This window comes from Dermacentor variabilis, chromosome 4 (genome assembly GCF_050947875.1).
Source record: "Dermacentor variabilis isolate Ectoservices chromosome 4, ASM5094787v1, whole genome shotgun sequence".
Classification (NCBI taxonomy): Eukaryota; Metazoa; Arthropoda; class Arachnida; order Ixodida; family Ixodidae; genus Dermacentor; species Dermacentor variabilis.
Window position 1 is genome coordinate 41,872,637 of NC_134571.1, and position 15,808 is coordinate 41,888,444.

The following is a 15,808-nucleotide window of genomic DNA, read 5'->3' on the forward strand; positions in this document are numbered from 1 at the left end:
GGTTCGCAGCAAACTATTAAAGCTAGAAACAAAAATATAAATATATACAATAGCTTAAGTTAGTGAAGCATACTATGCAAAAATTTATTTTATCTTTTCTATTTTATTATGTTAAATTCATATTCAGTGTTTGTCAACCGACTGCTCAAGTGCGACCCTATTGTCATATGACTGTGCGTGGGGTCAAAGATGCTTGGTGTGGTGTAAAGTTTGTTTACTGTGTGTTGTGCGCTATTTTGATCCCACTTTTCACCAATGGGCTGCTGCTTCAGCTGCAACGAAGACAAGCGCTCACAGGTAGAGGTTACTTGTTGCTGGACAAAGCGACTGTGCTGTCGACCGTGCCAATTATATTCGTCCTGTCACGAGAGGTGACATAGGCTGTCGCTGATCGCTCGTCGCTCCGCAACACCGGCACGCTCCACTCACGTCTTCGATATTGAAAATTTGTACCGGAGCAACTGCGGAAAGGCCGCGGTTAGCTTCGCTGATTTTCAGTGGTGCCCACTGTCATGTGCCTTGTACGCGCAGTGTGTTGATGTGAAGGTAACGCCCACTATCGTGACACGAACTCCGATCGCGCTAATTAGTCATTTTGCTTTCTTTCTTTTTTTTTTCCTACGAGTTGGCGAAGCATCCTGCGTGCTGGTTGAAGTCTGTCCTTACATTTGATTTCTATTTGCTGTCACAGGATGAACCCAGCGAGAACTCTCGACTGCTAGCAAACCCGGTAGGCAATGCATCACAGCACTCTTTCCAGTAAGTGTCGTGACGTTTGGAAACATGACGCGCTGCCTGCCCTTTCTCCCTGCGGCTTTCTCGTGTAATCGTCAAGTAGATAAACTACAAACGAAAAGCGTGATATACCTATCTTGGACAGCTATTCATTCGTCAGAAGATAAACCGCTGGGGGACAAGAGGCAAAAAATAAAACACACAGTCACGTTGTTTTTTGTTGGTATAGCGCTTGCATTATTTGTGGCTTGTATTTCTTATAATTTAATTCGTTAATATCGGTTAACAAATGTCTCATCAGAAAGCCATACAATGACGTAAAGCTATATGTTCTGAAGTGTTCTAGCCTTTTGCGCGGCATCGTTATTATGGTCAGTGCCTACGTTTGTTTCGTAGAAAGTTAGTGATGTAGCCTTATAAGATTTACTAAAACTTGTACAATTGTACCATGTAGTCCGGCTAATTGTACGATGAATTGCACCTCTTGTGCAGTGACAGTTACGGTGGCACGCAAAGTGGTTCGGCACAACTTGCCAAAGGGGATGACCAGAATGCTCTCAACAGGATCATTCATCAGACGGCGGCGTGAGTAGATGCATCCTTTATAGTTCTTGCTCTTTTTGTCCCTGGGTGCATACACAACGCGGTAAATAATTCATTGCTCTCTCTCTCTCTCTCTCTCTCTCTCTCTCTCTCTCTCTCTCTCTCTCTCTCTCTCTCTCTCTCTCTCACACACACACACACACACACACACACACACACACACACACACACACACACACACACACACGAATATTCAAGTGCTATGGTTATTTTTGTTAATGTCATATTAGGGCACATGGCACGTGTGTTGTTGCTTTGTTGGCATAAGTGACAGGACAGCCATCTGTTTCGAAGTAAGCAAGGAATCTACTTTGCAAATACCATTCTTTTGGGTTCATAGGCTCAACTTGGAAAGCAGGCCACCATGTTACAAGGCAAAAACTGAAATCAAGAGTGGTGACTTGATATTTTAAGCCTTGAATACAGTTCACATATTTCTTGAAGAACTACTGATACAAAATTTATGTTGCTCTCTCTTTTCTTAATGCATATATGTTGATCCAGTACTTATGATGTGAAGCCTCAATTCATCAAGAGTTCAACAAATACTTGCATCGCCTTTTAATGTGACTAGTCGAAAATGTGCGCCAGGTGTAGCATTGCATTGGGTGCAAGCTTGGAGGCTGAATACAGTGCAGAAACTAGACACCACAGCAGTCCAGTGGCTCTGGCATTGTGCTACTCAGCTTGAGGTCGTAGAGTTGATCTTAGCCATGGCGGTCATACTTAGGTGGGGGCAAAATTCAAAAATGCCCATGTACATAAATTTATGTGTACGTTAAATAACTACATGTGGTCAAATGTAATACAGACAATGGATTGTATGTATAAAAGTTGCATATGGTGTGCCTCATAATTAGATCATGGTTTTGGCGTGTAAAACCGCAGAATTTGTTTTAAGATCACTGAAGCTGGAGGTAGTGGTCATGTGGCATGACACACCACTTAGCTTGCACCCACATTATGACCTTGCCACTGAAAGCTGAATCCATTTAGCATGCAACAGGATAAAAAGGGAAGAGCATTAGAAGGACCTTGGCATTCACCGGGAAGCAAGAATGAAGAACCAGGCATAACCTGTGTGGAATGTGAACAAGCACAAAATGAAGGGCAGTATGGGCATTTCTTTTAGCAGTACACAACTAGCTTTCAGTGGCACAGTCATTGTGCGGCTTTGACATTCATTCGGGCTGACTGACGTGCACAAGAGTGGTTCCCGCATGACCACCACTTGTTTTCTTGACCATATACAGTCTCTTGCTTCACGTCCAAAGCTATGCTGCACTTCGCATGCTTGTTGAACTGGTGGCATTTATTAATTACACGTAGCAATCTCGAGAAATTGAGGCTTCATTTTGTAATGTCACAGTCTACAGCTACTTAGAAAGCAAGAACAAAAAAATTCTGTGCCATTCCACTCTGTGAAAGTGCATGGCCAGCGAAGCTGTTTAGCACATAACACATAGGTGACCCAGAATATTGAGCAAAGGCACGAACATATTTATTGTCCTAATCTGTGCTGATCGTGGTGATATACATAGACACACACACATTCGCATATCACTTTTTTTATTAAGTGTGTCTGTCATATAAGGCAATGAATGACTCATACCCCCTTAAGCAATTGCTCATACCCCCGTAAACATGGCCTCCCCATTACGATGACAGAAGTTAAATTCTATGCTGGAATGATAAGCGCTAATGGGGCCCTGCTGTGGAAAACGACGACGCACGAGCCATTGCTGATGGTGATAGTTTTTTGCACAACGAAGCAAGCTGTGGAAGACAAAAATGCGAGCAGTGGCACTAGCACGTTTGCGCGGTTGGCACTTTGAATTTTTTAGCGGTCCTTTTTGAAAAAGTTGTACAAAACATTTTTTCAAAAACATCTGCTCTTTGTGTCTGGGACCTCCGTGGGTCTCACATGTGACGAGGGTAGTTCAAGGGTGTGTTACAGGTCCCCAAATTCACAGGGGTATGAACAATTGAGCTTGGGCTCTTTGCGCACTATCACCAGGATCAGCCCACATGATTAGTTTTTGTAAACATCTCAGACACATCTTTTTCCAAGTCTTAGCCATATACAGCTTTGCTGTACAAAGACAAACGGTTTTCCTGTCAGGGCTCCTCTAGACTGCAGGTGATGACCTGGACATGCTAGGAGATTGCAATACATGTGAAGGAAAGTGAGACTTTACTATGGTGTAAACAAATATGTTATCTCTTAAGGGGACACTAAAGAGAAGTACTAAATAACTTTAATATGATAAAGTAGTCATTCAAAGCTCTGTGTTGCTAATCGCTTGGTAATAGGCTGATTATTAAGAGTAAGTGAAAGTCGGTTCCATTTTAAAAATTTCGTGATGAAACCACAGTGCCATTTACATCACTGCAACATCACTGATTCTAATGCACTTTTTCATAGCTACAGTGCCGACCCCTACTGCTCTATAGTGTACGTGCTTTGTTTGTGCTCGTCTCGCTCTCTCTATCTCCCCCTTCCAATCTTTCTCTTTTTATCCCCCTTAACCCTTCCCCCGTGCACGGTAGCCAACCGGAACTACCTCTGGTTAGCCTCCCTGCCTTTCTCTGCATTTCTCTCTCGCTCTTCATAGCTAGCCAGTGTGGTTCACTAAAAGTTCTTCAAACTTTCTAAGTTCATTCTTTGGCTCTATTAGAATACAATGTAGAACATCTTTACCAATAAAACAAATTAAACAGGCCCGAGTAGAAGTTGTGTAAATCCTTGACATCACGGAGAGCTGGTGTGGGAACTTAAGGTGGTTCACAGTCACTCATCTCTCGTTTTTGTGTCTTTTGGGGCTTTCCAAGTGTGCTCTTGTGGTAAGAGTTGCTTTTTTGGTATTCTAGAAGAGTAATGTACTAGTACAGCTCAAGTAATTTGTTTAATTAGTGTCCCTTTAAAAAACTAATTTTATATTTGAATAAGCGCAGCATGGCCTCACAAAATGGTATGAGGTGACAGTGCAGTGGACAGTATTATTAACACTGCACATGTGTTTCTGCACGTCACCTGACCTTGCATCGATGTACACTCCTTTCTAGAAGACATTTTCAATGATCAAAAAGCAATTGTTTTTTGCTATCATTGATTCCTTTGCATGCGCCTTTTGTCATCTGATTATGTAAGCCAGAAAGTGGCACTGCCTTTGTTTAGGCGAGCAGTAAAGCACATTAACTCTCTGCCCTTTGGTACGCGCTACCAATGCCTAGTGTCCTCTGCTGAAGACTTTTCCTCTGTGCTTCCTTCCCTTTCTCCCTTCCATGTACCACAACGATTATTCTTTCCACACACTTGTCTTACACATACTTTTGAAACTCTTGTCAGTATAGTGCTTCTCACCTGCTGCTAAAATCTGATGACAGAAAAATTGGTCAAAAATGAACGTGTACTGATTCAACAAAATGAAAGTAAAGAGGAAAACCTTTGTGGTTCACTTGTAGGCCATAGCAGAGACAGCGATAATAAGGTATAGCATTTCACTTGAGCTCCTTGGCAGTGTTCTAATGATATGAGGGGGAAACACACGAGGCGCACACACACAAGATAATCTGCTGCTCTACTGCAGAAACAGCGCCTGCCTGGCGTGATGAAGAGTGCCACCAGCACCATTTGTCTATCCACGATGAAAATATACCATATGAAGCCAACAAACACTGACACCGAGGACAACATAGGGGAAATAGGGGACAACATAGGAGATTACTTGTGCTTAATAGATGAAATAAATGATAAAGCAATGGAAATGAAAATGGATGAAAAAACAACTTGCCGCAGGTGGGGAACACTCCCACAACCTTCGCATTTCGTGTGCGATGCTCTACCAATTGAGCTACTGCGGCGCCATGTCCCCATGCACTTTCTTTAGTATTTGTTTCCTAGTAGAACCCCAGGAGTGTTAGCCAGCGCCACCACTCACAGATCTTGGCGGCGGACATGGAACATCCTTTCTGCCACAGGCGTCACAAGAATGTGATTTTTTTGGGTGAATGCAACCGGTCAATAAACCCAATGAAAATATGTTAGATAGCTTTAGCTTGGTGTTTACTGTCCATTCTGCTCAGACCAGTGTATGCACACAGCTGCTCAGCATGAATGTTAGTGTCATGCGCACACTGCTCATGCCAGCAGCGGAAGGCAGAATGCTGCACTGGCTCACCTGTTGAGCCAATTGAGCAAAGCGTGACCGTGCACCTTCTTGGCTTAATTTTTACAGCAATGTGCTCTGCACATCCCTCAGATCTCTGAAGACCTTTTAACCCTCAGCTTGCAGGCCATGTATGCACTGTCAAATAGCAGGACAGCATGGTGGTAATGTGGGTGAACATGCCTTGAATGTTCATATGTCTGTTATCGCAATAAAACCTCAGTGCATTGCCACAGAAGTCATTGCAGCAGCCTTTTTCATGTTATTTTTCATTGATAAAGCCACAGCCGTGTCATTTAACAATAATTGCATCTTATGCAGTGATAATCACATTCATTTACAGTGGCCACAATTTTTGCAGTGTGTTCTGTCTCTGGATCTTGGGAGCATCGCCAATTCATCTCACAGAAAAATTTCACACTTTCCACAGTGGTTGCTGCAGGACTCCTGCCGCTTTTGATAAGATTCTTCATTTTATTTATTCACAGTACCTTAAAGGCCCATTAAAGGACAGTGAATAAAGAGGGCAACAGTAATTATTACATAACAGAAAGATAACAAAGTGCAACATCATTATAAAATATTAACATGCAACGAATTCAGGTAATCACGGAGTGTTTCATGATTAGAGATAGATGCAGTGTGATCCGGGAGATTGTTCCAATGTGCAATAGCTCTAGCTAGTGGTGATGAGTTAAATGCCTGCATTTGACCATGAATGCGCAAGAACTAAGTGCATTGTGAATACATCAAGGTGTGTGCACAAGAGCATGAAGTGGCAAACAGTGAAAGTTATTATACAAATGTACCTGTGAAACAGACAAAAGAGCAATGACATGGTGATCTTGCAATGATTGAAATGCAAGGTCTTGTTTTATTCAGGTAATGTTCAAATGATACGAAACGTGGTTCCGAATAGTGTTTTAGGGAGAAATGTGGATTGTGGAGGGAAAAGTGGTCCGAGATGAGTGAGGTTGGCTGTTTTATTGTTGATTTCAGAATGAAGAAGCATACATAAAAACAAAATGAGAAAAGTGGGCATAGTGCACACCTACTGCTTTCCTAATTTACCCACTTATTATTGTAATAGCAAGTATATGCGCAATCAACATGCGTTTGGGTTGTCTCGGTATCCATGTTGTCCCAAGTGCGATGGTGCATGCACAGTCCGCACTACAAGCATGTGAGTGTAATCACTCACATCAATGCCACATCACTCACATCAGCGCCGTGTCGTCGTTTTATTCCTTCTGTTGTCCTTGTCTTGGGTGCGCTCTTGCAAACCTTACCATGAATCCCAATCAACTCGCCCAACCTGCCATTCTGATGCATATGAGTGTGACAGCAACGGCAAGAATTTAAGTCAAGGAAGCTTGTACCTTGATGCACGCTGCCTTCATGTGTTTCCATTGTTTAAGACATGACCGGCAGAATTCAGAGGCGCGGCCCAGTAATGTTGTAAAGGAAACGGCAACACAGAGTATTCGCTTCGGTACATGCACGCTGTCCGCATTGCCAGTGCTCATCACGCCAGCGTTGTGACCAAGAGCACTTGCAGTCATTAGGTCTGTGTTCATGTGTCTTTCTTGGGATGTGTGACACTGCACATGTTTAGTTCATGATGTGAATGTTTACTGTAATTTATGCTGCCTATAGAACTGTGAGCCTTACTTTGTGTATTATTCTAGTACTTTGCCCTTTAAGTGAAACCACCATTTTTTCCTTCATTTTAAGGTGTGTGTGAGGTGTTGTAGAACTAGCGTCAAAGATCACACAGTGGCTTAAACGTCTACTTTATCTTTTTGGTGATGACATCTTGACCTTCACGTTTATTTTGTCAAAAGAGTACTAGCAGTAAAGTTCCAAAACAAGAGAGGTTCACAGGAAGATGGAGGCTTCAAGGGACTAACAATGGTATTACAAGCAATGCCACTAAAAACAAAGTTGCAACAAGAGCACTTGTTTTTGTCTGGGTGCTTATTTGCGCCGTTACACATTTTATGACTTGCCTTGGGGATTATTCTTGCATTTACGAGGCATTTTACTGTACCATAGTTTCCATTAGGAAGTAGCAAAACTTTACAGAGCAAATTTGAGACACATAATCACTATTATTTTTGTTTCATGCTATAAGGCAGATTTTCTTACCTAATGTACGCATAACAAAATGCCTGTACATTCATTTGACATTTGCACACTTTCTGTAGCACTGCACTTATGTGTAGGTAAGCCTGTGAAGCGAAAGGCTAACATTGAAACCGCTACCACTTTCCTAATCTTTAGACTGCCTTTAATGCTTTCTTTTACATGTCCAAGTTACATTCCCATCTCGCAGTGCTAGTGCTATTGAAAACTATGTACTGGAACAATGTTCATTACACACCAGAGCAGAATCACTATCTCCGTGGTAGCTGCGTATCTCATTTTGCTTTGTCCTCTTGCAGGAACGTGATCGACGTCTCTGCCCTGGACTCTCAGCTGGAGCAGCATGAGTATCTCAATCGGGGCCGGCAGTACGCACAACGCGTCTCCGTGCTCGCACTGCCTGCGGTCGGGCTTCCGTGCTTGCTTGGAGGAAGCAGTGCTCCACAGGAGGTTCTCTGTCGTCCTCCCGTGGCGCCGCTCCAGTTGCAGAAGGTATGCCCTCTTCAGAGCAGAGCAGTAGCGGTTTTTTTATCATTTATTTCCTTCCACAGTCGAATCTCATTATAGCCATTGCATCTTTGCATCTGGCGCAAGGACACCTTCGCTATACATCCAGTAGATGTATAACGGATGAGACTCCTGAACCAATTATGTTGTTTTGATAAAAGTGCAGTTTCCAGTGCCAAACTGTGCCATATACAGAAAGTCGACCGAAATTGCACCACGCCGTGCCAGAACGGCTTCAGCATGTGTACTCCAGCAGTGGCCGCAAACAGCGAGCAGATTCGTTCTCCGAAAAAGAGCGCAGCCGTTCACATTCCGCACACCGTGCAACACTGCCTCCCGTGCAGTTTCTCGTAAATTTTGTGCTTATAATACCGGACTTTTCCACGCATCCAGCAAGTGGCCAATGTGCATGTGGCCACCCTCCGCTGTTGTCACTGCTGTCTGAACAGGCAGGCCGGCCTTCTTGAGAGTGTACTAGAATGCAGTTGAGTGGGCCGAGCGCTGCGGCAATCCCTAGCTCAGGTGCAAAACAATGAAAAGTAGGCTGAGGGTGCTGTGAGCAACTAGATATTAGGAAGGTGTGCACTGCAATGGGTTCAGCGAGCGGGCACCTCTGTCTCCTGGGCCGATATTATGTAAAACTATTCCAATCTGCTTTTGTGCCCATATGGGTGAGGCCTGAGCTACTTTGACCTATCACGAAGGGCTGGTGGCGGATTTGCAATAAAATGTTGCAGTTTCACCCGAAAGGCAAAGCATCGATTGCGATAGCAAATTACTAGACAGCTATACGAAGTAAGGATAGTTGTTTCATCAGCCATATAAGCATGTAAACATTCGCTGACTAATTAATAGGTATGGTGTGACGCGTGCAGGAGCAAACATGAACACATCTCGCTCGGTGACCACGGAAGCTCGCTGTTAAAATGCTAAAGTGAGGTAGCACAGCTGCAGCAGTGAGTGAATTGACCTTTTTACTGCCTCGCTTCAACACGAACGAAGCACCGAAAACACTGCACACACGAAGCTGTTAGCACTCGCACTCTATCCCTATCGCAGATCGGTTTCAAGATAGACCACACCATACGCAGCTACCCGCTAGAGTAGAACCCCTCCCTACCCTCCCCCGCTGTCTTGTGCGCAACAAAAGACAGCGCACTTCCTCCCTCGCATGCGTGAGATTAAGCCGCTGTCTGCGGTTCACCCTCGCACGCTTTCACTCGCACATAGAGCATATGGCACGCGGTGACTATGTTATCACCCCTGGACTTTATACAGAACATTGCGGTGACAAGGACAGCAGAAATGCGTCTGGAGTGACCATATTACAGTCGACTCCCGTTAATACGAAGTTCACGGGGACCGCAAAAAACTTCGAATTAAACAAACTTCCAATTAAGCACAAAACACAAAAAACAGCACTTTATTTGTGGCGAAATCGAGTATTTTCTCTCAGAAAAATAGTCGGTCATCTTGCTTTGCTTCTTCTTGCCGAATCGCGCTGCTGAAAGCAAGTTCTGCAGGCTGTAGATGTGGCGGAACGCTTCTTCCGCATTACCTTCAACGGCAAAGAAGCGCTCTGCGAGACACGCTCTGCGACATTCACGTGAGCACTGCAGTGATCGACAAGGAACAACACCTTGCGGTCCGAAGCAGCAAACTTGCGGTCCAATTTGCTTATCCAGCTCTTGAAGATTTCGACCGTCATCCACGCTTTTTTGTTCGCCTCATAGTCCACAGGCAGCGTCTTCACGCCTTTAAAACATCTCGGCTTCGCGGCTTTCCCGATCACAAGTAACCGACATCGTTCCGTGCCAATCATGTTTGCCGCGATCAGCACCGACACTCTCTCCTTGCTGCGTTTGCCCCCAGCACAGTCGTCGTCCTTGAGTGTCAGGGTCTTCTCTGGTAGAAGCCGATAGAAGAGTGCAGTCTCATCTGCATTGAAGATGTCTTCCGGTCTGTATTCGGCGAGATATTCACGCAGCTTTCCGTCATTCCACGTGGTGCATGTTTCCTGGTTAACGGACACCTTTTCACCACACACGCTCTTGAAAACCAGGTCATGGCTATCTTTAAAGCGCGTCAGCCATCCATCTGACGAAACGAAGTCATCGATCCCCAACATTGCTGCAAGCGTTCGGGCTTTCATCACAACGATGTCTCCGCTGAGAGGAAGTTTGTTGCTCCTGGCCTCCCTAATCCAAACCAGCTTAGCCTTCTCCAACTCTGGGTAAGCGCCGGTGCACATTCGCTTCCGAGAAGTCTTGAACTTGTCGTTCTCAAATGCATCCATTATTGTGCGCTTGTTCTTGATGTAGTTTCAGAGCGTGTTTGGCTTGATCCCGTACTTCCGCGCTATGTCTTGTTTGTCGGCACCTCCCTTCTCAACTTCCTTCAAAACCTCGACTTTCGTTGCCAGGTCGAGCGTGCGATAAGAGCCACGGTTTGCCATGGCTATAAACTGCGCGACTAGGTACCCCGTGGAACAACCTAGCCTACGAGCTTCCCGCACAAAGGCGCTCGACCAACAAACGCCTCGACATACGCTGCGCATGCTGCAAGACTAATCTCGCACAATGTCGCCACTGCCAGTATGCAGCGCTGCGTGCACCTATGGCACCCGCGTGGCCTCCGCAATCAGCTCCGGCCACGCGCGGCAGCCGCGCGTGGCCTCCGGCGGAAGCTGCTTCATCATCATCATCATCATCAGCCTGGTTACGCCCACTGCAGGGCAAAGGCCTCTCCCATACTTCTCCAACAACCCCGGTCATGTACTAATTGTGGCCATGCCGTCCCTGCAAACTTCTTAATCTCATCCGCCCACCTAACTTTCTGCCGCCCCCTGCTAAGCTTCCCTTCCCTTGGGATCCAGTCCGTAACCCTTAATGACCATCGGTTATCTTCCCTCCTCATTACATGTCCTGCCCATGCCCATTTCTTTTTCTTGATTTCAACTAAGATGTCATTAACTCGCGTTTGTTCCCTCACCCAATCTGCTCTTTTCTTATCCCTTAACGTTACACCTATCATTCTTCTTTCCATAGCTCGTTGTGTCGTCCTCAATTTGAGTAGAACCCTTTTCGTAAGCCTCCAGGTTTCTGCCCCGTAGGTGAGTACTGGTAAGACACAGCTATTATATACTTTTCTCTTGAGGGATAACGGCAACCTGCTGTTCATGATTTGGGACTGCCTGCCAAACGCACTCCAGCCCATTCTTATTCTTCTGATTATTTCCGTCTCATGATCCGGATCCGCCGTCACTACCTGCCCTAAGTAGATGTATTCCCTTACGACTTCCAGTGCCTCGCTGCCTATTGTAAATTGCTGTTCTCTCCCGAGACTGTTAAGCATTACTTTAGTTTTCTGCATATTAATTTTTAGACCCACTCTTCTGCTTTGCCTCTCCAGGTCAGTGAGCATGCATTGCAATTGGTCCCCTGAGTTACTAAGCAAGGCAATATCATCAGCGAATCGCAAGTTACTAAGGTATTCTCCATTAACTTTTATCCCCAATTCTTCCCAATCCAGGTCTCTGAATACCTCCTGTAAACACGCTGTGAATAGCATTGGAGATATCGTATCTCCCTTCCTGACGCCTTTCTTTATTGGGATTTTGTTGCTTGCTTTATGGAGGACTACGGTGGCTGTGGAGCCGCTATAGATATCTTCCAGTATTTTTACATATGGCTCATCTACACCCTGATTCCGTAATGCCTCCATGACTGCTGAGGTTTCGACTGAATCAAACGCTTTCTCGTAATCAATGAAAGCTATATATAAGGGTTGGTTATATTCTGCACATTTCTCTATCACTTGATTGATAGTGTGAATATGGTCTATTGTTGAGTAGCCTTTACGGAATCCTGCCTGGTCCTTTGGTTGACAGAAGTCTAAGGTGTTCCTGATTCTATTTGCAATTACCTTAGTAAATACTTTGTAGGCAACGGACAGTAAGCTGATCGGTCTATAATTTTTCAAGTCTTTGGCGTCCCCTTTCTTATGGATTAGGATTATGTTAGCGTTCTTCCAAGATTCCGGTACGCTCGAGGTCATGAGGCATTGCGTATACAGGGTGGCCAGTTTTTCTAGAACAATCTGCCCACCATCCTTCAACAAATCTGCTGTTACCTGATCTTCCCCAGCTGCCTTCCCCCTTTGCATATCTCCTAAGGCTTTCTTTACTTCTTCCGGCGTTACCTTCGGGATTTCGAATTCCTCTAGACTATTTTCTCTTGCATTATCATCGTGGGTGCCACTGGTACTGTATAAATCTCTATAGAACTCCTCAGCCACTTGAACTATCTCATCCATATTAGTAATGATATTGCCGGCTTTGTCTCTTAACGCATACATCTGATTCTTGCCAATTCCTAGTTTCTTCTTCACTGTTTTTAGGCTTCCTCCGCTCCTGAGAGCATGTTCAATTCTATCCATATTATACTTCCTTATGTCAGCTGTCTTACGCTTGTTGATTAACTTCGAAAGTTCTGCCAGTTCTATTCTAGCTGTAGGGTTAGATGCTTTCATACATTGGCGTTTCTTGATCAGATCTTTCGTCTCCTGCGATAGTTTGCTGGTATCCTGCCTAGCGGAGTTACCACCGACTTCCATTGCACACTCCTTAATGATGGCCTTCGGCATCATTAAGCTTCAGCAGCTTCGGCCTCCGGCGGAAGCTGCTTCGCCTCCCGCCAGAGTTCATCGCTGAGGCCACGGCAGCCGTAGCAATGATGAATCGCGCCGCTCCAAGAAGGATGGCGTTGCAGGAGGCTACGGTGGCAATGACACCAACGCGGAGCACGGAACTGTTGCAACACTTGAAAAATTGCACATTCTACCAAAGAATGACGGTCACCTCGAGGATCCCGGCTGAAAATTAAATTCCAATTAAACAATTTTACTGGATGAGGACTTCGAATCATCGAGCGATTTCTTCTATAGGATTACATGCAAAGCTGACGGGACCAGCACTTCACTTCTAATTAACCGAAAATTCCAATTAAGCGGCTTCGAATTATCGGGAGTCGACTGTATCGCTATTGCAATACAGACAGATTACATTAGTTTTATGTTATACCAGCCCAGCATTGATTGCAGCTCTCTCGGTCTATGGTGGCATACAGTCACCCAGAAATTGTTACCCCATTGAATGGAACGCTTAATTTTATGACATTTTCCACTATCGTCATGAGCATCGGCAAGGGAATATATAGTTCAATCGTAGTTTCACCAATGTTTTCCGCTTTACAGGAAAGCATGCCCCGTGCTGTAGCTTGACCCACTTCTTTATTCTAGTGCATTATAACTACAATGCACGCTTATACTTGTGCTTTGTGTTGGTTTATTCTGCATTTTGTCGTGATTTCAAAGTGCACTGCCGTATTTCCTTATTCCACCAAAATTCAGATCGGCCTGCTCCAAATTTATCCTAAATGAAATTTAGTCTACTCCAAAGTGCAATTTTGTCACGTACAAACTGCTCCAAAATGCAATTTTATTTGTGCCAAAAATTGCTCCAGAATTACTTTGGGCAGTCCCTCCCCTGTACATCTGGTGTTCATTATAAGCGTGCATGCTGATTTCAGTGGAAAGAAATCTTGGTTGGATTTATGCAGAATATACGCAAACGTGATTCCTCTAACGGGCCAGCAGAGGGGCTTCTGACGATTTTGAATGACTGCTAGCTGCTTGCTGTGTGAATACATGGCATGTAAATAATGCTAAATCACATATGCTTTACACAATTGTTAATGTGCCCTTTGCGATCGGTGTGCCCGCACTGGATCAACAGGTTAGCTTGCCAGTTGCGAGCTGATCAAGCCATTTCGCTAGGCAAAGTTTAAGTTTATTGTTTCATTACAGGTACATATATACAGAAGGTGTTATACAAAAAGAGGTCCCACAGTTATAAACTGCAACAGGACCTCTTGTTCTTAGTTACATAATGATGTATAACTAAAAAGGCATCAGTTGCGGTTATGAGCAAACAAATAATGGATTACACAATTTCTACAGTTTCTACACAACTTCTAGCCAAAGCATGCATATTCATCTAGAATGTGGAGTTTCCAATTGCACTCACCTAAGCTATGACATTTTTGCTACCACAATACATACTTGAAGCTGCAAGCAAACAAATTTTTTTTGCTTTTACCATTATTGTCTCGTATGTTGCATTTTTGGTTTTATTGTAGCAGTAGAACACTCATTAAAATGAAGTGCGGCCAACCAAACTTTTATTTACTTGGGGTTCGATAATTTTGTTATATCAAGACTTCATTGCACTCGCTGAGCCTTGGAGGCTTCTATAAAATAGTAATTTCACAGACAAACAGCTCTGCTCAAGTTTTTTTATGGTTTCTCTGGAAGCTATGTGACATAAACGAAATTATACTACTGGCATTCTTCTTGTGTCTTGGTGAAATATGAATATAAGTGCATTGTAGACGTGAAAGTTTGTCACTGCATGACTTGCACAGCTTGAATAGCGGCAAGGTTGCGCAATAGCAAGGTAGAATTGACACAAAATGCAGAGTCAAACAACATGACATTGCCATACAATGTCAGGGAAACTGTGTGGCTTGAACTTATTTCTGTTAACACAAATCTTAATATAACAGGGTCATTATTTGAGCTGGTTCGTGAATTTGTGTGAAAAGCAGTACAAGAAATGCACCATAGGCTATACTTAAAGGGAGCATGAAACAATTTTGACAGTTTTGTACAAAGGTATTGAGTCTTTAGGGTTGGCCAGTCTGGTCATTAAGTGATGCATTGAAGCACTCTGCATAAAACGTGTAATTTATTATAGGGTTTTAAAAAGATACATTGCTGCCGATCGCAGCACGCCACTCGGCTCAGGTTTCAGCTGCCACTGACCAAGGGACGTGAGGTGACCATATGATGCCAGTAAGGCGAGCTATCTGATTGGCTGCCCAAGGTGCATCAATAATTTTTCCAACTTTATGGCCAACAAACATTGTTCGGAATAATTGGAATCTTAGTGGATTTGTTCCTTTAAAAATAAAGTAGCAGTACGAGAATGCACAACGACAATTTATCACTACTCTCAAGCACTTCCAGCAAACAGCAAGTGTCATCTGCTTGTGTTACAATGTGCTCCGTGTTGATGCAAGATGCACAGTCTGTGTTGGCCTCGATCGGTCTTTTCGCAAGCACCATGGTTTGCCCTTGCCTTGTGGGCTGCAAATGTAGCGATTGGTGACATGTCAAGCTGAGACATTGTGTCCCTCTGCAAGGCAAACATGCAAGTGGAGTGGCTGCGCTGCTAGTTGTCGGTATCCGATCAGCACCAGCATCTACGCGTTTGCGGCCGTCACTTCACGCCAAGGGATTACTGTATACCACAATTATGTTTCATGTCTCCCATTATTCGGGTAAACACAAACACACGTGGACTGGGCCTGGGTGTTTTACGGGTTGAGTGGAGGCGCAAATGTGAACGTCCTACATGGTGCTGCTGTCTGGTGGCACAGAGCTCAACCAAACACAAATAGTATAGCCATAACTTAATGTAGAGTACTTTGTTGCTGGTGTGAATTTTTGGCAGGAGCTTAACTGTGAACATGTTGTCTTTCGAAACGTTTAAAACGTTTTACACTTAGTTACAGCAATATTAGCTCTTT

At 44.2% G+C, this 15,808-nt stretch overlaps 1 protein-coding gene across 1 annotated transcript in view; it reads left to right on the forward strand.

Moving 5' to 3' along the window:
* Positions 1-143: 143 nt before the first annotated feature.
* Positions 144-15,808, forward strand: part of Lamtor1 (Late endosomal/lysosomal adaptor, MAPK and MTOR activator 1) — a 28,285-nt gene continuing 12,620 nt past the window's right edge. Inside the window, exons 1-4 of the mRNA XM_075688772.1 lie at positions 144-297; positions 692-759; positions 1,228-1,320; positions 7,952-8,144. Of these exons, the coding sequence (XP_075544887.1) occupies positions 256-297; positions 692-759; positions 1,228-1,320; positions 7,952-8,144 (396 nt within the window). The 5' untranslated portion in view covers positions 144-255. The remainder of the gene's footprint in view (positions 298-691; positions 760-1,227; positions 1,321-7,951; positions 8,145-15,808) is intronic.